At 42.0% G+C, this 26,704-nt stretch overlaps 1 protein-coding gene across 5 annotated transcripts in view; it reads right to left on the reverse strand.

The window, feature by feature from the left end:
- The window catches only part of pam (peptidylglycine alpha-amidating monooxygenase), a 133,026-nt gene that overhangs the window by 84,153 nt on the left and 22,169 nt on the right, over positions 1-26,704 (reverse strand). For all 5 annotated transcript variants that reach the window (XM_042394361.1, XM_042394360.1, XM_042394363.1 and 2 more), the window contains one exon: positions 4,630-4,753. In XM_042394361.1, the coding sequence (XP_042250295.1) occupies positions 4,630-4,753 (124 nt within the window). The remainder of the gene's footprint in view (positions 1-4,629; positions 4,754-26,704) is intronic.

The following is a 26,704-nucleotide window of genomic DNA, read 5'->3' on the forward strand; positions in this document are numbered from 1 at the left end:
AGGTTGCTTTTCTTGTGTTTGGTTGTACGGTCTTTCGGGTGGACCACTTTCTGTGTTAGTGTCTTGCTGGGTTTGAAAAGCACAGGGATGCAGTGTTTGTTGACAATCCTCCTGAGTTTCTCAGATACTCCAGACATGTATGGAATGATGATGTTGTCACATCTATCCTTTTCTTTTCTTCACCATCTGCAGTGTTGGTGTTCTTCCTGGATCTTGTGGCTGTTTTCAAAAATGTCTAGTTAGGGTATCCTCAAGTTTTAAGCGCATCCTTCAGGTGTTTGTGCTCCTTCTCTTGGGCCTGGGCCTGGGTACATTATCAGCTCAGTGGTGCAGGGTTCTGATAACTCCTAGCTTATGCTCCAGTGGGTGGTGAGAGTCAGAGTAAGTATTGATCTGTGTGTGTGTGATTCCTGTATACCCCAACGTGGAGACTCCTGTTCTCTTCAATATGTACAGTTCCTGATGTCCTCTTGTGTGAACCTGATGTTACTGTCCACTGAGTTAATGTGTTCTGTGAAGGCTTACACTTCCTATGTTTTAATTTTGACTCATGTGTCATCCACATATCTAAACCAGTGGCTCGGTGCTGTTCCTCTGAAGGAATTCAGGGCTATGCTTTATCCTTCTTCCATGTAGAGGTTGGCCATAATGGGAGATACTGGTGAGCCCATGACACAGCCATGCTTTTGTCTGTAAAACCCCTCAGTTTACTGGAAATACCTGATGTTCAGACAGAGGGCCAGCAGTTCGCAAATCAGGTCTAGGCTGAAGTTGGTTCTATCACTAAGGGTGATGTCATGTAGTGGTTTCCACCACATCCATAGTTGGGATGCATATTCAAATGAGGTTACATCATGGGAGTTTCAGTGTTGTAAGTAACTGAGTTGATGCTGCTAATAATGGGCCTGAGGAGGGCTCCTTCTTTGTGAATCTTGGGAAGCACATATATGCATGGGATGGCTTCTACAGTATACAATCAATGATATTGTACGCAATTGATGGTTTTCTCCTTCTGTAGCTATTGTAAACATTCTAGACATCTCAGACAAAAACTGGTCCACCTGAAAGACTGCACACCTAAACACAAGAAAAGCAATCTAGTGTATGCAGTCCACTGCAGTGAGGAATGCACAGACTTGTATATCTGGGAAACTTGACAACCATTAAACAAACGCATAGCTCAACACAGGAGGGCCAACTCCTCAGATCAAGACTCAGCAGTTTACCTACACTTTAACGATAAGGGACACTCTTTCGAGGACAACAACGTGCATATTTTGGAAAGGATGGACAGATGGTTTGAAAGAGGAGTGAAAGAGGGTCTCTATGTCAAAGTAGACCATCCCTCAACATGGACATAGTCTATGACACTGCTTATCCCCTACCTACAATGCTGTCCTTTCATCCCTTCCCAGGAGATTAAACAACCATTCACATTCGGCCTCATGTGACAACCCCCATGACTGTCATTTACACTTCACCTCAGGTTTTCACCTCAGGAGACTCCAATGACTAACAACTGTCATTACAACAGTCAGGAGCACTAACGAACCAAGTGGTATCCATGACCATGATAACAACCCCACAGGGGTTAAATACCTAGGACTCCCCACCAATCAGTTAGAACTGAAGAAGCCTGTTGGATGAGAGGCGAAAAATCTTCAGGTATCTACAACCAAGTCCAGCTGCCCTCGATTCAACCCTCCTTGAAGAAATGTAAATAACATATTTCAATTCAACAGACTCCAACCAAAATTGGCACAGAATATAACATTTAATATGGTTAAAGCAGGAAAGCCAGTAAATCAGTCTGCATTGATCTATAAATGAATGTGGGTGATTCTTACAGTATCTGTTGTCCACAGCTGCTTTATACTATCAGAAGACAAACGTCTTCTTAAGTTCATTAAATCCATGCAGTATCTCAAGGCAGAAGGACAGATACGTTGATGAATCTGCAGCCTCCAATTAGAGAAGTGCTGCGCCAGAGCACAGTGCCATTATGCACAGCTGTTCACTGTGTTGACCTTCATTAAATCACCTGATGACACCAGGCTGCTACAGAGTAACCAGTCTAACTGGGCAGTTATAACTCAATATTCTGCCTGTTTAGACGTCCAGTTACCAGGGCTCATAATAACCTCTTTTTCAATTTCTTTTTAACAAAAATAGCATCTTATGTTCTATTCTTGAGACACACTGAAGTGTAACATTAATTACTGAACTATGAGACAATTTACAAGGTGAGATACATTGGAATTATAGCTGAAATAGTGACAGTCTGATGCAATAATATAAACGGTTTCATCTTTTTTTTTATTTCTATCATTATTATGGTAACTACACTATGTGCACAATTATTAGGCAAGTTGTATTTATGAAGACCAATTTTATTATTGAACAACTACAGTTCTCTGTGTGCACAATTATTGGGCAACTATTAGTGCGCAGAATTATTATGCAACTAAATGAAAAAACAAATTTTCCCATCTCACTTGTTTATTTTCATCTGTTAAAGTGAGAATAATAAACAAACAACTCAAAATTTACAAATAAACATTTCTGAAATTTCAAAAAAAAAAATAAGTGACCAATATAGCCACCCTTCTTTTCAATAACAGTCACAAGCCTTCAATTCATGGAGTCTGTCAGTTTCTTGATCTGTTGACGATCAACTTTTTGTGCAGCCGCAACCACAGCATCCCTGACACTGTTCAGAGAGGTGTACTGTTTTGTTTCACTGTAAATCTCCCGTTTAAGAAGGGCCCACAGGTTCTCAATAGGGTTTAGGTCAGGTGAGGAAGGGGGCCATGTCATTATTCTTTCATCTTTAAGGCCTTTACTGGCAAGCCACGCAGTGGAGTACTTCAATGCATGTGATGGAGCATTGTCCTGCATAAAAATCATGGTCTTGGCCATGTCTCTGAGCACTGAACACCTTGTACTTCTCAGCACTCCAGGTAGGTTGCAGTCCTGGAATATAACAGCACTGGAGGATAATGGGTTCCTGGTAGCTTCACGTTTGATTCTTCTCAAATCTTTGGCAGTTAATTTGCGTCTTTTTTTCTCAACACGTTTCTTGCGACCCTGTTGACTATTTGCAACAAAAAATTTGATGGTTCTGTGATCACGCCCAAATATCTTAGCAATTTCACAAGTGCTGCATCCATGTGAAAGACTTTTTACGATTTTTGACTTTTCAGAGTCAGTTAAATCTCTTTTTTGGCCCATTTTGCCTGAGGAGAAGAAGCTGCCTAACAATTATGCACACCTTGATATAGGGTGTTGATCTCCTTAGGCCACATTCTCCCTCATTACACAAATACACATCACCTGATATGCTTAAATCCAATAAGCAGTCAAGTTTATACAGCTTGGAGTTGGAAAATATGCATAAAAATGATGATATGGTCAAAATACTCACTTGCCTAGTAATTGTGCGCACAGTGTAGATGTTCAAAAAATCATACTCTGTCCTTGACTGCAGATTTGTGGTGATGTGTCTTAATGTTCTGGCGCTCTGAATCATTCAGACATTTCCTGAAGAAAAGCTTCAGTTTGTTGAGCTGTAATTATCACGCCGAACTGTGATTGGCACAGCTGTTTCAGAGCTATGAGAGGAGTGATGTAACTGGCTGAGAGAGTATTTAATAATCACTACTTAATAATCACTGCTGCACTACTATGTGTGTTGTTGCGCTTGCGTGGTTAAAATAGGGCACAAGATATTGAAACTAGTGGCACCAAATGCTTGTTTACTGTGTGAATAAAGTTGTGCACATGTAGCAGCCACAAATTTTGTATTTGACCAGTGAGTGATGCTCAGACGGTCAAACCACACACGTTGCAGTTATGTGACACGCACTGAAACCATTTGGCTACCAGGGTTTTCTCAATTGTGCCTGCATTGTGATCGGATCTCAATATGCAAATTAGTTAGGCAAGGCTGGCAGACTTGTCAACAAACATGGCATGTCCCAGGTCAAGGAAACTGCTGCCATGAATGGATGTCATTCATTTTGAAATCACTTTTTGCGAGGGAAGACTTCTTACTACTGCTACTATTTGTATCTTTGGTGGGGCTTCCTTTAGCTTTTTTTAGCCTTTTAGCTGGCAGAAGGAGGCAGCGCTAGGTAACTTTTCATCTTATTGGGTCGATTTTTTCTTATTAGTGTGGTCATGTTGTACATTGCAATTTTTGCATTTGCATCGGCCTGAGAAGTTTATCTCAAAAATTTAAAGCACTGCCTTTAACTAATCCCCTTAGCTAATGTCACATTCTAAAACAGCTGACTAGAACTGCAGAAAAAAAAATAGAAATGCATATTGAGAGAAATAAATGACAGTGAAAGCTGATGAGGATGCTCCCCATGCTGCCTTGTTTATGTCTATAAAGTAGGAACCCTTGATTACTAGCCAATTCTAATTAACAATAACAACATTAATAATAATAATTAATAATTCCAGTGAAGTTTACTGTTGTAGATTTATCCATTATCAAGACAACCATCAATTTCCTTCAATTCATTGATTCATTCAATTGATTAATGGTGTCAGCTGTAATGATGAGTATACTGTTGAAGTCAGAGAATGTAGACTTAGAAGTATGGTTCAGAGAAACAGACTCACCACACTTGGGACAACACCGGGCATCCGAATATCCACAGAGAAGTTGTGAGAGTTTGTGAAGACCTGTGACTGCTTTGTTCTCAACACACAGTCGCTGGGATCGGACCAGACATTTTCCTGAGACCTTAGGGACACACATAAGAATAACATGATTTATTTCCTGCTTTACAGCAGGACAGTCGGTTATTAGTAGTCATGCATGGTTTTAAAGGGGTGGCCAGGGTTACATCCAGATAACTACTGTTTGCGAGAAAAGAAAGAGGAGGAACAGAAAAGAAAGCAGGACAGTGGTAAGTGGAGCAGATAATATCAAATGATGATAAAGGATGATTGTTGATAGCAAACGGTAAGCCAAAAAGTTAGTTAACAAAGATACATAATGTCATGTAACATGTAGCCTAGCTAACGTCTTAGGAGATGGCGTTTGTAAATTTTATCATAAAATTAAATAAAGGTCTTTAAAAATGCAAGAACATGACTAATGCCATCTAGCAGCTAACAGAATTTAACTGTTAATATAAATGTGTCAAAATAAAAATATTTAGATTCTATAAATGCTTTTTGATTAATATCTGATTATTTAGTACATAGGATGGGATTTTCTGATTGAGGACGCATCAGACTCTAGAACTGCCTCTGGATGTCTGTTGCCCAAGTCCGCACCCCTCCTCTCATAGTCTGTAACTATCATACCATACATTGGCGTAATCATAATTATCATACTTAGGGACTGAACCCAAAAGGCAGAGGACCCTGTTGTTCTTCATGTGTTTGTTTGTTAGGGCCTGAGCCCTAAAGGGGCAAAGACCTTCTTGTATTTGTTCCATTTGTTTCTTTCTTTATTATTCCGCCACTTAAATCCTAAATTTGATCTCCTAAACATGCTCAAAAACTCACCAAATTTGGCATGTACATCAGGTCTGGTGAAAAATTTGATAAAACGTAAAAATTAACCTCCAAAGTGCCAAAATGTGCTCAAGAGCACCTCCTATGTAACTAATATGACCACCACGGCCCGTAGGAATGTTGTAGAGAGATCAAACCAAAACTCAATTATTCGTCTCATCAAGACCTACAAATCATACACTGACACCCCTGACCTAAATCCAACAGGAAGTCCGCAATACACCCATCAAAGTACGACTTGTGCCAATTTTGGACCCAGAACAAATGCTATCTCCTCCGAGGGGTTAATGGTATCGGATTCAAACTTTGATACATGACTTATGACACTATGCTGAAAAAAAGTTTTTACAAACTTTGTAATAACTCAAACGGTTTTGGATTTTATAAGCCCTTTATAAGTTGCAGTGCCACATCACACCTTAAAATGTAAAACAATGGCGAGGTACTCTATGGGAATGAACTTTGTGTCAAACAGAGGCTTCTGACATCAAAACTATAAGTCTGACCACTTTCAAACCTGTATCAATGGATTTGCTACAAAATTTCCTGCTACAAAATATGATTTTTAATGTAAGATTTGGCCAAAGTCATGGGATTTATGAGGAGATTTCACAAAAAGCGTACTCTAAAATTCTCCTCTCAAACTGCTCCTGGTGATGTCACTCCCTCAGTGCTGTGAAACATTCTGCAATATACACTCATTATAAAATCACAGGAGCAAGAAAATACTTTAAAACTCACACTCTAATATCTTAAAAACAATAAAAGATAGAAAAAACATGTAAATTCAAGATTTGTAGGTCAAAGTCTCGTAACTCATTTGAAGTTCAAATGAAGTCTGTATCTAAAACTATGTGGAAGCAGTAAATGTTCAAAAAGGTGTGGGTTCGCTCACACTCTCCATTCAAATATATGAGCATTTTTACAACTGTGTCCAGCTCAAGCGGCAACCTCCGGGGCTGAAAAATGAAGCCAATACAGAAGTGCCAAAAACTGCAGTTCCTTGATTGGCCACTTGAGGCTGGCTCCAAAAGCGCGTCAATCCCCATAGACCCCCATGTTAAAATGCCCAACTTTACAACAAAAAATAAACATGTTTACAGCCTGGTACAAAAAATGGTTTTGGTTTCTATAGCTAATTTCCCCTTTCATTACAACTGTATGGAGGGTGAATTTTTTTATAACTCGCCCGTTTAAATTTTATTAAGCCGTAAAGTTTTGCATAATGAAAGACATGGCTGCTTTGAATGACAGGTCCACCAGCCGCTAAGTGGCTCGTTTCAGCCATTCAGCCCACCTCTTTGCCCATTTTTGATTGGCTGGGTGTTAGGCAGTCATGTACTGCCAAGATGGCGACAGCCGGAGCTGCTCACTTTGAACTTCAAAACTGCTCTTCAGAAACCAACGGGTGATGTTGCAGTAACTACATCCATATTTTTATACAGTCTATGGTCCTGCTGCAGTTACTTATTGTCTCTACACACCTGACAATATAGATTTCAATCAAACTTTGACCAGGTCATGTGGGTTAAAAGTCTTTACTTTTCTAAAAATAGAGGATTAGAAATTAGGAAATTAATGTTTTACACACAAACTCATCGAGTTTTCAATTTACTAATTGAAATTTAAGTGAATGGGCCCAAAACTTGCATGATTTTGATGACACAGATATGAGCAAGGCAGACATGTCTCACCCTGCAGAAAATTCTCATCTTGTCAAACTTTCAAAATAAAAGCACACCACACTTGTAAGAAATATCCCTCATTTTTAAAAAGCAAAATGATCTGATCCCGACGGCCAGAGTGCGAGGTCCCGACCAACGCTGCTTGCAGCTTTAATTATTTTTGCTGTTCTTATTTAATCTGTACAATAATGTGTAGCACACTTTTCTTGCAAGCTTATTTCATTATAGCAGAGGTATAGCTTTCATGAAGTCAGCTTATTATTACTATTATTTCAAAGTAGCCCACCTTTTGGTAAAAGGCCTCATCAGCTCGTTGGACGGCTTGTTATAGATCCATGACCACAAATATATGCACAGGTTTAGTAACAGAGCAGAGCATTATTTATTATAGTAAAATAACCTGAAGATGGTAATACACATTGTTTGTTCAAAAATCACATTCACACTGTCCAGTAACATGAAGTACACAGTGGGTTTTCACAAAGGATCAGCGTTAGGTCCCCTATTATTTAGGCTATATATTAATGATCTCCCTCAACAGTGTCATGATGTAGAACTACAAATGTATGCAGATGACACAGTTGTGTGCACACATGCAAAAACAGCTGAGTTAGCTGCTGATAAGCTAACAACTGCATTGGAAAGGATCAAACATTGGCTTGATCAGTCATGTCTGAGTCTAAATGTAAACAAGACAAGAGGGATATTTTTCTCTAAAACTATGGTACAACCTCCTAATGCTGATATTTTCATCAAAGGTGAAAAAACTGACATAGTTACTGATTTTACATATCTTGGTGTGACACTGGATCCAAATTTGAACTTTAAGAAACATGTTTAAAAAATCAGTTAAAACTATAAAGTACAACTTAGCAAATTTTAGACATATTAGAAACTATCTCTCTTTGGACACAGCCAAAATATTCATGCATGCTATGATTCTTTCCCATATGTCTTATTGCATCATATGTTGGGGGCAGGCTGGAGAAACAGCCATAAAACCTCTTGAGTCCTTATACAAAAAAACTCTAAACACTCGACAAAAAGCCAATGCATTTCTATCACTGTAGGGTACTGTAGAAATACAATTTACTGTGCTTTGACAATTTTAGATTATTCTCTAATTTGTGCCTAGTTTATAAAATTTTAAATGGTTTGGCCCCTCCTCCACTATGTGACTTTGTGTACACTCACTTCTATTAGATCCTCCAGAATATCCTCTATACAAGACTGTACCATACCATTTCGTCGTATGCTTGTGGGGACGTGAGACTGACCCCGGGATTCCACAAGGCGCGTGTGCGCCGCGTTCCGGCTCTGACGTGGTTTTGCTCTGTCATCTGCACAGGGCCCTATTCCACTGGGAGCATGTCAGAAGCGGAGCGTCTTCACTGCCGGGAAGCCTTTCGCCGTTTAAAGTCAGTTGCACTCCCACTACAATAATTACAGCAGCCTAGTCAAAGCTGATTAAGTCCCTTGAAGCTACCGTAATTACTGCAGTAGCAGGGCAACTAAACTGCCCAATTTTGCTAACTTGCTAAACTTTCGTTGATTTGGTCATTTTCCTTGTTTTTTGTGCTTCTACTATTGTTAAGTAGGCTACATAGTTAAATAATTTCTTTATTCGTCTGTTTTAATTGAGTTTACTGTTGATATACAACCAGGAGTCTGCACGGGGCGTTTTATTTTGAAAATTGACCAGATGCTCAATGCTGCTTCTGGGTCTGACTTCCTGCCCAGCTCGATCTGCTCTGCACTGCTTGACGCGGCTTCCGTAAAAAATAGACGGGCCACCTGTCTTTAGCCCAGTGGAGCGGAGAGCCGCTTCTGGGACGCTTCTGGGACGCTTCTGAAACGCGCAGCGGTGCGCCCGGTGGAATCGGATACACTGACTGGAGTGGCCGCGATCAGCTCCGGCAGCTGCGTTGGAGCCGGAACGCGGCGCACACGCGCCCGGTGGAATTCAGGGGTGACGGAGGCCATGTTGGGAAGTGGGGACCTGTGTGAAAACCCTGGCATTATCCAGGAGCATGGTCCGTTGGTGGGTCGCAGACCAGGGAGCTGTGATGTTGGGGATAAATCCCCGGGACCTGCAGCAGTTAGCCGTAAACCATTTCAGCAGATGGGGCCCCTGGGGGCAGTTCTGAGGCCTAACATGACCCATGGGAGTCTGTCGATCCAACAGCTGTCCCTAAGGCTGGCCCACAGAGCAGCCTTCATGAAACTGCTCGCACAACCCTTTAGCCTGCAGGTGGTATGAGGCTTTCTGCAACTGTGTTCCAGGGCTCAGACATGAGGACCTCGAAGGCCTCAGTCAGAGGATAGGTCAGATGGTGTGCCGAACCGGGCGACCCAGGTCCCAATGAATGCCCAGTGGGACTTCTGGCCATTGAGTGGTCCTGTCCATCATGGTGAGGAGGTATGTGAAACCGTGGGAGGGGGGCACTGACAACTGCGCCAGGGGGGCTGTGGTGTAGCAGTGAGCCTTAACACACTGGCACTCCACGCAGGTGGCAGCCCAGTCCCTCATATCTTTCTTGAGGCCTGGTCTGCAGCCATGTGGGCATAGTCAAGCCCCAAGTGGACAGCTCCTGTGATGGCTCAGGAGAGGTAGTCTGTGACAATGTTTTTTTCCAGCAACATGTTGAATGTCTGTAGTAAACTCCGATATGTAGGAGAGCTGTCGCTACTGGTGGGCGGACCACAGCTCGGTCACCTTGGCCAGGACGAATGTAAGTGGTTTGTGGTCAACAAGGACCATGAACTGTTGAGCCTCCAGCAGAGAGCAGAAGTGTCGGAAAGCGAGGCAGAGGTCGAGGAGCTGCCCCTTCTTTGATGAGTCGATATCCAAGGAAGTCAATGGTGGACAGCCTGAGTTGGCACTTGGCTGGGTTGACGATCAGCCCGTGCTGGCCGAGCCGCTCAATGAGAGTCCAGAGGTTGGACATGTGTTCTGCTTTGGAGGTGCTGGCGACGAGGATGATGTCCAGGTAGATTGAGAGAAAGGGTAAGTCCTTTAGCACAGAGTTCATGAGGTGCTGGAAGATTTGCGCTGCGTTCTTAAGGCCAAACTGCATGCACAAGAACTCAATCAGTCTGAACAGTGGGATTACCGCTGTTTTGGGGATGTCTGGCGGGTGGACAGGCATCCGGTGGTCTCACAGATGACGTCAACTTTGAAAAAGATGACTTTTCCAGCCAGGCAGGTGGGTCGAGGTGTTGAGCCTGGGCATAGACTGGTGGTTGGTGGCGATGACGTGGTATTCTACCCCGAGCTTGGTGGCGGATGACAAGAAGGTGGGCTGCGTAAGGTCCGGAAACTTGGCAAGGAGGGGGAGAAACTCGGAGCATGCTAGACAGCCTGAGGGAGTCTGCTCCACTGAATGCATACGAACAGAAGGCGGCAGCATGGATCAAACGGCGGTTTTTGACATCCACCAGCAGTCCATAGGCGCATAGAAAATCCATGCCAAGGAGGGCCGGGGGGGGGGGGACACACCATGTTGTTGTCCTGCTGGGAGAATTTATCAGCTTCCTTGGCCAGAGCCTGGCAGTCAGTGATGGTGGTGTTGGCCAGAGCAGCCCATACCTGAGATGGCAGTTGTTGCAGAAGAAGTTGGAGGAGGAGGAAGTCCAGTTTGTGCTCTCCCATGAGATCCAGCATCCTTTCCATAAGTTCAACCATTTTGCAGTTGCCGAGCCCTTGCAGAGTGAAGAGCCGGCTGGCCCACTCAGCATCAGACAGTTCAAAGGATTTCAACAGGTGAGCCTTGAGCATTTCATATTTGTCCTCTGTTGGATGGTGTTTGAGGAAGCTTGCCATTCTGGTTTCTCTTGAACTCCTGAGGGCTGACACCAAATAGTATTTTGTGTCATCAGCAGTGATCTCCTGAAACACAAATTGTGCTTCCGCCTGAGCAAACCAGGCCAAGGCAGATGATACCCAGAACTCAGGCAGCTTGTGGGAGAATGCATTTGTTACCATGTTCATGAAGAGATGTCTCTGGAGACATCCGGCAGGCAAACATCAGGGTCACCAGTGTGGAAGTTGCAGGAAAGGACAGACGAACAGTTTCTCTTTTGACGACTCAAAGGTGTGTGTCATTTATTTTTCACACAGCTAACACTGCTTTCTAAAAAGCTGCTGAACACAAACTGTTGAAAAGAGTCACAAAAAATACATAGAATGAGCACGTAACTGTTTGTTCTGAACCACCAATTATGGTAAATTATGTCCTTTAAGAGTCGCTACAATATAATGCTTTTTTTTTTTTTTTTTTACATGTATGCCTACTAAGCCCTTCTTTACAGAATGTGTGTGGATGACAGTACCAGGCATTGATTGCATATTGAGCTATGGCCTAAGGCAACTGTAATACTCACAGACAGGATCTTACAACTCTGGAAAGTTGTCCGGGCTGCCATTATTTTATCTTTTGTTGTGACGATTGCAATGTAAACACTCCACTACAGCATTCATGTTACAGAGTAATCCCACCAGGAATGTGTGCTTGCATGTATGTGGTTGATCAAAGCAGCACCTTGCCAGAGGACATTACATTGCAGCAAAGTTGAGCCATTTAACTTTGTCAGATAAACCTGGGTTGTTTTGCCGAACCCTCTGCATTGGCGCCCCTACCGCATCAACGCACTGCCCCTATTCAAATTAATGAGAGGGCTAAGTTTTACCACAGAGAGCTAATGTTTCTGGATGCACCCTTAAGCTGTATTCACATTGTCATGAGCACTGCATGAAAAAACAATGCCCTCATCCATCCCAATTAGCCACAGGGCAGGCACAGAGGTACTGTGGCACAGAGGGCACCAGCGCAGGGTTGTCCAGCAAGAAACTGAAACAAGCTCATCTTTTGCTGCAACCAAAGAGTCATGTTGCAACAAGCTGCATTAGGCAATCAATTCAAACATAGCTTAGAAAATCATATACTAATAACACAAAGATTGTGAGAGCAAATTGAATGAAAGGTGAAACACAAATTTATCATGGGTTTTACGGATGAAACTGTTACCAGTTTCACGATAAACCACAGTAAAACTAACACAGCCCCCTGTTTTGTTTTACACAGGTCTGTTTTCAGTCTGAATGCAGCTGAGGAGTTTCTGTATTTTACTGAACAACAAGAAAAAGTCATTCAGACTGTTTTCAGTCTGAATGCAGCTGAGGAGTTTCTGTATGTTACTGAACAACAAGAAAAAGTCAGAAAAAGAAAAGTGACAGCTTAATGAGAACAGGAATATAGTACATGCATACAGTAGACCAGACAGGCATTCCTTTTTGCTGCAGTGCAAAGTGCAGTTGCCTCTCATGGCCACACAGTGCCATCCTTATTGTTAATGCACATTTGATATGGTTTTGAAATGGTAAAAAGGCATTGGCTAATTTTATATGTGGTTTTCAATATAATACTGTGAAATGATAACAGTGTGTGTATTGTACTTTTTGAACATTTTTAGCACACTTTAACAATAATACTGATAACTGTGATAGTTTTGGTTACTATAATCATGATATGAAATTTTCATCTCCAGTGGGTTTACAAGTAAGTAAATCTGGGGCCAGATGTGTAAACCATTCATAAGCACCATTTACACACATGTACCTGTTATTCCCTGTTAGTCCCTGCTATTCATTTAAGCAGAAATCCTGTTTCTGTTTCTGGTTTTCTAGAGTGACCTGCTGGTTACATGATAAGGTGGAAATGATAATTAAGGTGAGAAACAGAATCTAATAATATAAAATAGGGTTGGCCCCTAAAAGTTGCTGAGTCTATGCATCAGTCAATGAGCCTCTGATTCGACTTGCAGTTTCAATTACTGTTTTCTTTGTGTCATTTAACGTTATTATATACAGATTAAGGAAGGGTGACACCATTACAGGCTGTAAACATTTACAGTCTTGTCTCTAAATGACCTAAATACATAAGTGTGATGGAAACAGAGAGGGATGATGGAAATGGAGGACAGCATGACGCAGAGCGACTGTTTCCTGCCCCAAGCTCTCAGCTCCATTGTTAAATGCAGTGAAGTTCGCTAATTCCTGTTTAAGCAGACACGCACCGTCTCAACCATATCCTCCTTTACCGTCCTCCTTTACCATCCAGTGACTCTTCAGCTTTCAGCAGCCAGCAGGAGAGATATTTCATGCTGTGCTTGGATTTTATAACTGAACCAATACCAGGACACACAGTTATTATTCTTCTGACTGTGTGGAAATCTGGTGTTTTTTACATCAGAAATGATTAACTTTCAGGATGGGAAAGAAGAGGAATGCACACCAGTATTATAGAGGTGCTGACCACAATGAAAGTACAAGTGTGAAGAAAGGTAGTCGCACACTCGTACACATAATGCAAGAATAGTTAAATAAGTTAGCAATGTTTCAACATGACAGTCTTCTTCAGGGTATTGAGGGGACACAACAACTCAACAGACATTATATAGGGGATAGGACACAGGTGTGCTCTATCATGGGGAGGAGTGTCCTCAATCACATTTACATACTGTAGGAGGAGCAAGTACCTGATTCATATGCCATTTAAAAATCATTAGAAAAACCCAATACATTTGACAAATAGCCTAGGTTATACAATTTATCAAAAAACATCTTCATATACTGTAGATATGAAAAACCAGCTTAACAGCTTAAATTATACAATCTATCAAAAAACATCTCCATATGAATATCAAAAAAACAGCTAAGAATCTAGAATACAGCATTTCCATTCAAGTCCTAAAACTAGATAAAGAGACATCAGTTAAACAAATGAGACAAAAACCTTACACTGGTTCATTATTTATTGAGGAAAATGATCCAGTGTTTCATGTTTGTGCATGGCAAAAGTATGTGAACCCCTAGTATCATCAATTCATTTGAAGGGGAAATTACAGTCAGTTGTTTCAATCAATGGGATGACAATCACGTGTGAGTCTGGGAGGCCCTACCTTGTTTAAAGAAGAGAAATCGGGGTCTTCACTGTCAAACTCCGAGCTTCACAACACAGGTTTGTGGAAGTGTATCATGGCTCAAACAAAGGATATTTCTGAGGATCTTAGAAGAAGAGTTGTTGATAATCACCAGGCTGGAAAGGGTTACAAAACCATTGCTAAAGAGTGTGGACTCCACCAGACAACTGTAAGGCAGACCGTGTACAAATTCAGCACCATTGTTACCCTCCCCAGGAGTGGTCGAACAACAAAGATCACACCAAGAGTAGGCGTGCAATAGTCCGGGAGGCCACAACGCACCCAAGAGTAATGTCTATGAAACTAAAGATCTCTCTTCCGGTGGCTACAGTCAATGTTAATGAGTCCACCATCAGGAGAACATTGAACATCAATGGTGTGCATGGCAGAGTTACAGGGAGAAACCCAAAACTCTCCACAAAGAACACTGCTGCTGTCTATGGTTTGCTCAAGACCACGTGGATAAGCCAGAAGGTGATTAGAACAATGTTCTGTGAATGGATGAGACCAGAATTGAACTTTTTGGCTTGAATGAGAAGCGTTATGTTTGGCAATGAGCAAACACTGCATTCCAGCATAAGAACTTTAACTCATCTGTGAAACATGGTGGTGGTAGTATCATGGTTTGGGCTATTTCGCTGCCTCTGAACCAGGACAGCTTGCAATCACTGATGGAGCTATGAGTTCTGAGTTGTACCAGCCAATTCTACAGGAAAATGTCAAGGTATCTGTCTGTGAACTGAAGTTCAACAGACTATGTGTCATGCAGTAAGACAACAACCCTAAACACACAAGTTGTTCTACCAAAGAATGGTTAAAGCAGAAGAAAGATAATGTTTTGGAATGGCCGAGTCAAAGTCCTGACCTTAATCCTAAAGAAATGCTGTGGAAGGACCTGAAGCATGTAGTTCATGTTGAGAAGCCCACCAACATCCCTGAGTTGAGACTGTTCTGTAAGGAGGAATGGGCTAAAATTCCTCCAAGCCGATGTGCAGAGCTGATAAACAGTTACCAGAAATATTTGGTTGAAGTTATTGCTGTCAAAGGGGGTCACATCAGTTACTGAAAGCAAGGGTTCACATACTTTTGCCTTCAACAAATACATGAAAAAAAAGGAAAAAAATGATTTTTTTGGTCTCATTTGTTTAATTGGGTTCCCTTTATCTAGTTTTAGGACTTGTGTAAATATCTGATCACATTTCAGGTCATATTTATGCAGAAATACAGAAAATTCTAAAGCGTTCACAAACTTTCAAGCAGCACCGTATAGCAAATACTACTATATGGAAAACCCAAACACCCTCGGTTCTGACAGGGGTCCTAAAGAGGAGACCACAAGGGATAGACATTCTATCTCACAAGTAGAACAACAGCATTAAAACACAAGTCTTACGTAAAGCATGAGACTCATGTAGCTGATACCTCATTTTACTTTGGGATGGCCGCTCTGCAGGTGCGCTTGATTGTAATGTAACTGTGGTAACTGGGCGGAGCCATGAATAATATTTGTCACTAGAATATTTACATTTTCTGAAGAAAATGCGAGCAAGAGCTGGAAGCTGTTAGCTGCTGCAAGCTGCTGCTACTGCCGCTGCAAGCTGCTGCTCCAGCAAAAATTTCTTAAAATCTTGTAGCTCCACCTACAGGTGAAATTGTATCAAATGCTACAGACTTGTTCAGCATCACCATCTGTACAACTCTGCTGAATTTGGTTACCCTTGAATATTACATTTAAGAGATATGGCAGTTAATAGGTAGCATGGTGGTGTTTCACTAATGCCAATATATGGGGCTGTTGGTGCAATGCTGCAATATGCCTTGCATATTCTCCTGGAGAACTTGTGTACCAAGTTTAATTTTATTAAAGACAACAGAATTGTAGAAATATCATGTTATAATATTACAGTAGTTCCCCCTCTAGGTAGAATCGTATCAAATGTTACACACATGTGCAGTGTGGCTGTATGTACAACATTCCCAAATTTGGTTGCAATCAAATTTAGCATTGAAGAGTTATGGCCCGTTAAGTGCATCAGGCCACACCTTCAAAATTTTGGTAACAAATTACGGACAAACAGTAAGTGATACCCAAAAACGATCTCATAGGTTTTATGTGGGGTCACCTAAATATGGTATTTACGAAGTTTGGTGAAGATTAGATTAAATATGTTACAACAGAAGCAAAAAATATGATAACCAAAAAATCCAAAGTTGCAGGAAATTTTTCCAGGTGAAAATGGGTGTGGCCTATGTCAGTCAAATCAGCATCATCCAAGGAATATACTGTGCAAATATTGTTGTGATAGGCCTCACAGTCAGAGTTTATGCTTTTTTTTTTTGACGGTCATTATGTCCATTAATATTCCAGAATTCTGGCCATACAGGACTTTTGAATAGCCATATAATAGTCTACATTTAAACAGCAATAAAACACAAAAAACACAAACAATGAGTCAACAAATGTATTTTATTAAAAGTAGTCAGCAGAATGAACTCTTCGCAAGCTTTGCAAACTGAGCATATAGGTTAAAACAATAAAATAAACAAATAGCTTTGCTATCATTAATTTAATGCAGCCATGTGCGCAGCCTGCGGCTACAGCTCCACCACCACCTCCACCTGCCGTGGTCTCCCTGAGCAATGTCAATCTCAATGGGGCCATTGAAAAGTTAAACTTCCTAACGATATGTTATTTAACTGTGGAGCTCCAGGCTGATTCTTTTGTTTCACTGTGCCAATGCTAGATGTAATGTTACCTGAGAGAAAACGGTAAGACTTTTTGGAGTTGTGTTAACTGCTTTTGAGCCAAAGCGCCAGGCTGTTGCTGCAATGTGCACCGGCTTTTGAATCTTGTGCCACACTTAGTCACAGAGCGAAGGCAAAACAAACTTTTGCATAATATCCGTTTATATTTAAGTTGTCTTGACAACATACTATAGGTCACACAGTATTAGGTTATTTAATATGCTATTAATAATGGTATTTATTTATTTGGCAATAGGCATATTTCCCGCCGGACATTTTTGGTCTTTTCATCTGCTGGACAACTACACATGATACTGGCAAAAAGCCGGCATATGCCAGCTAGCACAAACCCTGCTCACGGTTCATGAGCCAAAATGTAAAACATGTAATAACTGACCACATGGTGGTGCCATTGGCACCATGTTTTAATATGTTAAGTGTTTCCACAAGGGACACCTGTCCAAGAAGTATGAATACTTCAGTACTTTTAGTTTTTAAGATACAAACTTTCAAACATTCCTCCCATAGACTTTCAATTAGAAATTTTAATATTTTAAAAGAATATATAAAATTAAAGCTGCAAGCAGCGATGATCGGGCCCTCGCACCCCAGCGCATGTCGAAGTGACGCTCAGTCCAAGGGCTTTTGTCAGTGACTTGTTGTGTAAAGTTTGAGGCAGATCCAACCGTGTACACTCAAGTTATATCAATTTCCTCTGTCATGGCGAAACATCAAAACTCAACGCCACGCCACGGCCAAACCATCATGATCATACACTAGTCTAGATGACACACACTGATTTTTAAGTCCTTACGATGGATTCTGTAGGAGGAGTTCTTTAAAATACAAGGTATGCGAAATGGCCAAGAAAAGGCGAAAATGTACCATTTTTTTCAAGATGGCCGACTTCCTGTTCGACTTACAATAAGGCTTCAAGAGGCTTTTTTGTGCGTGTTGACATTATACATGTGCCCTGTGAATTTCATCTTTCTACGTTAATCTGGAAGGCGGGGCTGCAATTTTGAAATTTTAAAGGGGGCGCTGTTGAGCCATTTTGCCACGCCCATTCAAAGCGACCACATAGGATTTTAGCTGACATCACTCTAGACATGTGTGTCAAGTTTCATGACTGTAGAGCAATCCCTTCTCCCTGAAAAACAGTATCATATTTCATGGCGAAGGATGTGTCGCCATGGTAACAGCATTCAGTTTTGGGTCATGAGCTGCCAAATGTAGCATCACCAAGGTCTTGTTTATTAGCTGACTTAATTTCAGGTGCATCAGCCAAATTTCCTAGGAGTAATTAGACAAAGTACGACGCATGATACTTCCTGTTGCCAGTAGGTGGCGCTATGACTTTCGCTAAATATGAGACTGAACATGTGTTCAGATTGGGACTCTTAACAAGCATATGAAATTTGGAAAAGATCAGACCACGTGGAGTCAAGTTATAAGGCATTGAAATTTCATGGCGTCACATCGAAATTCGCCGCGTCGCCATGGCAACACCTTTCAACGAAGGGTCACCAACTTCATAATATAAGATCTCCAAGGTCTTGAGGCTATTCTCAGTAAATTTCAGCTGGATTCGATCACCGTGCTGCCCACAGGGTGTCAGAGCGTAAAACATGTAACTTCCTGTTGCCAGGAGGTGGCGCTATGACTCATATCCTGTATTGTCACATGGACCCGTTCAGGGCGGGACTCTTATGAAGCACAAAAGGTTTGGCTCTCTTAGGATCATGTATGCCGGAGTTATAGCCGTTTCATTTTTCATGGCGAAGGATCGAAATTCGCCGCCCAGCCAGGCCCCCTAGGAAAGACTAATGAGAATTGTTTTAGCAACTTTTAATCTCCTATGCCTGTAGATGATACGGACCGAATTTGAAAGTCCTGGGGTCAAATCTCTAGGAGGAGTTCGTTAAAGTATGCGGGCTGGAAATGACAAAATCGGTGCAAAATTTCAACTTTGATACAAAATGGCCGACTTCCTGTTGGAGTTAGGCTATGTGTCCTTGAGACTTTTTGGTGCGTCTGGTCATGATACATATGCATACCGAATTTCGTTCTCCTACGACAATCTGTATCGAGGGGCTCAATTTTCTTGACTTTCTAGGTGGCGCTGTCGAGCCATTTTGTCCCGCTTTATTTCGAGACCCATAAAATATCGAAATTTTCGCCAGTCCTGACATCTGTGCAAATTTTCATGAGTTTTCGTGCATGTTTAGGCCCTCAAAAATGCGTTTGTTTCGGAGGAATAATAATAATAATTAAAGCTGCAAGCAGCGATGATCGGGCCCTCGCACCCCAGCGCATGTCGAAGTGACGCTCAGTTGAAGGGCTTTTGTCAGTGACTTGTTGTGTAAAGTTTGAGGCAGATCCAACCATGTACACTCAAGTTATATCAATTTCCTCTGTCATGGCGAAACATCAAAACTCAACGCCACGCCACGGCCAAACCATCATGATCATACACTAGTCTAGATGACACACACTGATTTTGAAGTCCTTACGATGGATTCTGTAGGAGGAGTTCTTTAAAATACAAGGTATGCGAAATGGCCAAGAAAAGGCGAAAATGTACCATTTTTTTCAAGATGGCCGACTTCCTGTTCGACTTACAATAAGGCTTCAAGAGGCTTTTTTGTGCGTGTTGACATTATACATGTGCCCTGTGAATTTCATCTTTCTACGTTAATCTGGAAGGCGGGGCTGCAATTTTGAAATTTTAAAGGGGGCGCTGTTGAGCCATTTTGCCACGCCCATTCAAAGCGACCACATAGGATTTTAGCTGACATCACTCTAGACATGTGTGTCAAGTTTCATGACTGTAGAGCAATCCCTTCTCCCTGAAAAACAGTATCATATTTCATGGCGAAGGATGTGTCGCCACGGTAACAGCATTCAGTTTTGGGTCATGAGCTGCCAAATGTAGCATCACCAAGGTCTTGTTTATTAGCTGACTTAATTTCAGGTGCATCAGCCAAATTTCCTAGGAGTAATTAGACAAAGTACGACGCATGATACTTCCTGTTGCCAGTAGGTGGCGCTATGACTTTCGCTAAATATGAGAATGAACATGTGTTCAGATTGGGACTCTTAACAAGCATATGAAATTTGGAAAAGATCAGACCACGTGGAGTCAAGTTATAAGGCATTGAAATTTCATGGCGTCACATCGAAATTCGCCGCGTCGCCATGGCAACACCTTTCAACGAAGGGTCACCAACTTCATAATATAAGATCTCCAAGGTCTTGAGGCTATTCTCAGTAAATTTCAGCTGGATTCCATCACCGTGCTGCCCACAGGGCGTCAGAGCGTAAAACATGTAACTTCCTGTTGCCAGGAGGTGGCGCTATGACTCATATCCTGTATTGTCACATGGACCCGTTCAGGGCGGGACTCTTATGAAGCACAAAAGGTTTGGCTCTCTTAGGATCATGTATGCCGGAGTTATAGCCGTTTCATTTTTCATGGCGAAGGATCGAAATTCGCCGCCCAGCCACGCCCCCTAGGAAAGACTAATGAGAATTGTTTTAGCAACTTTTAATCTCCTATGCCTGTAGATGATACGGACCGAATTTGAAAGTCCTGGGGTCAAATCTCTAGGAGGAGTTCGTTAAAGTATGCGGGCTGGAAATGACAAAATCGGTGCAAAATTTCAACTTTGATACAAAATGGCCGACTTCCTGTTGGAGTTAGGCTATGTGTCCTTGAGACTTTTTGGTGCGTCTGGTCATGATACATATGCATACCGAATTTCGTTCTCCTACGACAATCTGTATCGAGGGGCTCAATTTTCTTGACTTTCTAGGTGGCGCTGTCGAGCCATTTTGTCCCGCTTTATTTCGAGACCCATAAAATATCGAAATTTTCGCCAGTCCTGACATCTGTGCAAATTTTCATGAGTTTTCGTGCATGTTTAGGCCCTCAAAAATGCGTTTGTTTCGGAGGAATAATAATAATAATAATAATAATTCCTTCAGTTCCAATAGGGCTTCGCACCGGTCGGTGCTCGGGCCCTAATTAAAGCTGCAAGCAGCGTTGGACGGGCCTTCGCGCCCTTGCGCACAGCAGGCCGCGGCGCAGTCACCTAAGCTTCTGGGAACCAAGAAAACGTTTGGAGATGATCAGTGTGAGAGTCTTTAGACACACAATACTAACCAGTGTCTCTCTGTGAGCCCACCCCTCTGTTCACAAACAATTATGGGTAATTATAGATTATGAAATCAAAATATTGTTCACCTTAATCAATAATTCAGGCACCAACTGTAGGATCTGCAAGGAACACAGTTGCTATAATTATCAATTATCAATAATAAATAATTATAACAATTAACAGAATTATTAATATGAACTAACAAATACGGAGCACCACCCGGAAACCGGGACTAATAACTGAACAAGGTAATCTCATAAATGGGAGTTCACCTAGAATGTTAATATCTGAGAGATATCAACATTCAAGGGTAAACAAAGAACGGTTGAATTCGAGCTCTGACTCCTTCAATCAGCCACTTTTCACAATATGTTACCAATAATGACAAAAGAACTTCTCTTTAAAGATATAACAGTGTTTATGAAACTTAGCAAAATTAACAAAGTTAACAAATGCTTCATTCAATAAATAGCTATTCTAAAATCTAATTCTACCAAACAAAACACAAACAGCTTTGCACAGGGTTGGACACTTGCAGGTTGGACACTTTTGTCCGACGTTATCTGACCATCAGATGTGCAAAACGATGTCGGTGCGTGTATCTGTGCGCGCGTGAGTGTGGTGTTAGTCACAAGAGAGGGAGGAGGGAAAGCGATCGTGAGAGAGAGAGAGAAGCGGTTCTTTTTTCCACAGAGAGCGCACGTAATGGACGGCAGTCTGTAACGCACGTTGTCTGGTTTCAGATCGACAAATCAGTTTACTTTCTCACTCAAGGCAGCACAAAACACAGTAGTCCCGAGCGAGACAAACACAAAATAGTCTAGCGTGGTGAACACAACTAACAGGCAGCAAACAGGCAGCAGCGGAGCGTTAACTGCAGCATGACCGAAAGAAGCACAACCAGTTAGCCTCTGCTAGCCTCTCAGCTAACCCCGGCTCTCTGTTTAGATCCAAACGGAGCACCGAGCCCCGATTTGTTATTTAGGTTAAAGCGGAGAACAGGCAGCAAACAGGCAGCAGCGGAGCGTTAACTGCAGCATGACCGGAAAGAAGCACAACCAGTTAGCCTCTGCTAGCCTCTTAGCTAACCCTGGCTATCTGTTTAGATCCAACCCGGGAGCACCGAGCCCCGATATGTTATTTAGGTTAAGGTGGAGAGAACCAGCGGGTCCTGTCGGCCAGCTGAGTAAGTGAAACCTACGGAAAAAACACCGTGACCATCACGGTAAAACAGTACGTAGAGAACTGCTGTGTTCAGCTGCACAGATAGGAAATCCCTCGGCTGACAGGATGTACCACTCTGTGCGGGAAAATATTTTACCCTCCTATTTCTGGTTTATAACAATGATTGACAACCAGAATATTAGGTGCATTACTGCCACCCTCCGCTTCAGGCTGTGAACCAATGATTAAATCCTACACATTATTCCTGTCTGTCTAATAAACTACATAACGAACCTGCTGCTCCACCCATCCCCCCCCCCCCCCCCCCCCCCCCCCTTCTCTCTCTCTCCCTCTCAACTGCAGAGAAGGATATTAGTGTACTCTACTTGTGAAATATCCTCATAAATCCCATGACTTTGGCCAAATCCTACATAAAAATCACATTTTTTTGTAGGAATTTTCGTTGCGAATCCATTGATACAGGTTTGAAAGTGGTCGGACTTATAGTTTAGACACCAGATGCCCCAGTTTGGCACAAAGTCCATGCCCAGAGATTGCCTCCCCATTGGTTTACATTGTAAGGTGTAATGTCGCACTCCAACTTTCAGGGCTTACTAAATCTAAACCGTTCGAGTTATTACAAAGTTTTTAATAACTTTTGCTCAACACAGTGTGATAAGTTAAGTATTAAAGTTTGAAGCCGATACCATTAACGCCCTAGGAGGAGATAGCGTTTATTCAAGGTCCAAAATTGGCACAAAATCATATTTTGAAATTGAGATTGCGGACAATGATGAGATACATAAACGCGAAAAATGACCACTTTTATCAAGATGGCCGACTTCCTGTAGGACTTACAATACGGCTCCAAGAGGCTTTTTTGTGCGTCTTCACATGATACATAAGCCTCCCGAATTTCTTTTTCCTAGGTTAATCTGGAAGGCGGGGCTACAATTTTGAAAATTTCAAGGGGGCGCTGTTGAGCCATATTGTCACGTCTATGCAAATGAAGTTTCGAGGATTTTAACTGGTGTCACTCCAGACATGTGTGCCAAGTTTTGTGATTGTAGACCCATCCCTTGTCCCTAAAATACAGCATCGTATTTCATGGCGAAGGATGTGTCGCCATGGCAACGGCGTTTGGTCATGGGTCATGACCTGCCCAATGTAGCATCACCAAGGTCTTACATCTTAGCTGAGTCAATTTCAGGTGCATCGGCCAAATTTCCTAGGAGCAATACAACAGAGAACGACGCATGATACTTCCTGTTGCGCTCTGGCCCGTCGGGATCAGATCACGCTTTTTAAAAATGAGGGATATTTCTTACAAGTGTGGTGTGCTTTTATTTTGAAAGTTTGATTGACATGTGTACTGTCAGGTGTGTAGAGACAATAAGTAACTGCAGCTGGACACAGAAAAATACTCATATATTTGAATGGAGAGTGTGAGCGAACCCACACCTTTTTGAACATTTACTGCTTCCACATAATTTTAGATACAAACTTCATTTGAACTTTAAATGAGTCACGAGACTTTGACCTACAAATCTTGAATTTACATGTGTTTTCTATCTTTTATTGTTTTTGAGATATTAGAGTGTGAGTTTTAAGGTCTTTTCTTGCTCCTCCTGTGATTTTATAATGAGTGTGTATTGCGGAATGTTTCACAGCACTGAGGGAGTGACATCACCAGGAGCAGTTGGAGAGGAGGATATTAGAGAACACTTCTTGTGAAATATCCTCATAAATCCCATGACTTTGGCCAAATCCTACATAAAAATCACATTTTTTTGTAGGAATTTTCGTCGCGAATCCATTGATACAGGTTTGAAAGTGGTCGGACTTATAGTTTAGACGCCAGATGCCCCAGTTTGGCACAAAGTCCATGCCCAGAGATTGCCTCCCCATTGGTTTACATTGTAAGGTGTAATGTCGCACTCCAACTTTCAGGGCTTACTAAATCTAAACAGTTCGAGTTATTACAAAGTTTTTAATAACTTTTGCTCAACACAGTGTGATAAGTCATGTTTTCAAGTTTGAAGCCGATACCATTAACGCCCTCGGAGGAGATAGCGTTTGTTCGGGGGCCAAAATTGGGGCAAAGTCTTATTTTGAAAAGCTGATTGCAGACTTCCTGTTGGATTTAGGTCAGGGGTGTCAGTGTATGATTTGTAGGTCTTGATGAGACGAATAATTGAGTTTTGGTTTGATCTCTCTACGACATTCCTACGGGCCGTGGCGGCCGTTTTAGATACATAGGTGGCGCTAGAGAGCACATTTTGGCACTTCGGGGGTTAATTTTTACATTTTATCAAATTTTTCACCAGACCTGATGTGCGTGCCAAATTTGGTGAGTTTTTGAACATGTTTAGGGGGTCAAATTAAGGATTGAAGTGGCGTATTAATAAAGAATTAAAGCTGCAAGCAGCGTTGGACGGGCCTTCGCGCCCTTGCGCACAGCAGGCCGCGGCGCAGTCACCTAAGCTTCTGGGAACCAAGAAAACGTTTGGAGATGATCAGTGTGAGAGTCTTTAGACACACAATACTAACCAGTGTCTCTCTGTGAGCCCATCCCTCTGTTCACAAACAATTATGGGTAATTATAGATTATGAAATCAAAATATTGTTCACCTTAATCAATAATTCAGGCACCAACTGTAGGATCTGCAAGGAACACAGTTGCTATAATTATCAATTATCAATAATAAATAATTATAACAATTAACAGAATTATTAATATGAACTAACAAATACGGAGCACCACCCCGAAACCGGGACTAATAACTGAACAAGGTAATCTCATAAATGGGAGTTCACCTAGAATGTTAATATCTGAGAGATATCAACATTCAAGGGTAAACAAAGAACGGTTGAATTCGAGCTCTGACTCCTTCAATCAGCCACTTTTCACAATATGTTACCAATAATGACAAAAGAACTTCTCTTTAAAGATATAACAGTGTTTATGAAACTTAGCAAAATTAACAAAGTTAACAAATGCTTCATTCAATAAATAGCTATTCTAAAATCTAATTCTACCAAACAAAACACAAACAGCTTTGCACAGGGTTGGACACTTGCAGGTTGGACACTTTTGTCCGACGTTATCTGACCATCAGATGTGCAAAACGATGTCGGTGCGTGTATCTGTGCGCGCGTGAGTGTGGTGTTAGTCACAAGAGAGGGAGGAGGGAAAGCGATCGTGAGAGAGAGAGAGAAGCGGTTCTTTTTCCACAGAGAGCGCACGTATGGACGGCAGTCTGTAACGCACGTTGTCTGGTTTCAGATCGACAAATCAGTTTACTTTCTCACTCAAGGCAGCACAAACACAGTAGTCCCGAGCGAGACAAACACAAAATAGTCTAGCGTGGTGAACACAACTAACAGGCAGCAAACAGGCAGCAGCGGAGCGTTAACTGCAGCATGACCGAAAGAAGCACAACCAGTTAGCCTCTGCTAGCCTCTCAGCTAACCCCGGCTCTCTGTTTAGATCCAAACGGAGCACTGAGTCCCGATTTGTTATTTAGGTTAAAGCGGAGAACAGGCAGCAAACAGGCAGCAGCGGAGCGTTAACTGCAGCATGACCGGAAAGAAGCACAACCAGTTAGCCTCTGCTAGCCTCTTAGCTAACCCTGGCTATCTGTTTAGATCCAACCGGAGCACCGAGCCCCGATATGTTATTTAGGTTAAGGTGGAGAGAACCAGCGGGTCTGTCGGCCAGCTGAGTAAGTGAAACCTACGGAAAAAACACCGTGACCATCACGGTAAAACAGTACGTAGAGAACTGCTGTGTTCAGCTGCACAGATAGGAAATCCCTCGGCTGACAGGATGTACCACTCTGTGCGGGAAAATATTTTACCCTCCTATTTCTGGTTTATAACAATGATTGACAACCAGAATATTAGGTGCATTACTGCCACCCTCCGCTTCAGGCTGTGAACCAATGATTAAATCCTACACATTATTCCTGTCTGTCTAATAAACTACATAACGAACCTGCTGCTCCACCCATCCCCCCCCCCCCCCCATTCTCTCTCTCTCCCTCTCAACTGCAGAGAAGGATATTAGTGTACTCTACTTGTGAAATATTTTCATAAATCCCATGACTTTGGCCAAATCCTACATAAAAATCACATTTTTTTGTAGGAATTTTCGTTGCGAATCCATTGATACAGGTTTGAAAGTGGTCGGACTTATAGTTTAGACACCAGATGCCCCAGTTTGGCACAAAGTCCATGCCCAGAGATTGCCTCCCCATTGGTTTACATTGTAAGGTGTAATGTCGCACTCCAACTTTCAGGGCTTACTAAATCTAAACCGTTCGAGTTATTACAAAGTTTTTAATAACTTTTGCTCAACGCAGTGTGATAAGTTAAGTATTAAAGTTTGAAGCCGATACCATTAACGCCCTAGGAGGAGATAGCGTTTATTCA

The sequence above is a fragment of the Thunnus maccoyii genome, chromosome 19 (assembly GCF_910596095.1).
Source record: "Thunnus maccoyii chromosome 19, fThuMac1.1, whole genome shotgun sequence".
Classification (NCBI taxonomy): Eukaryota; Metazoa; Chordata; class Actinopteri; order Scombriformes; family Scombridae; genus Thunnus; species Thunnus maccoyii.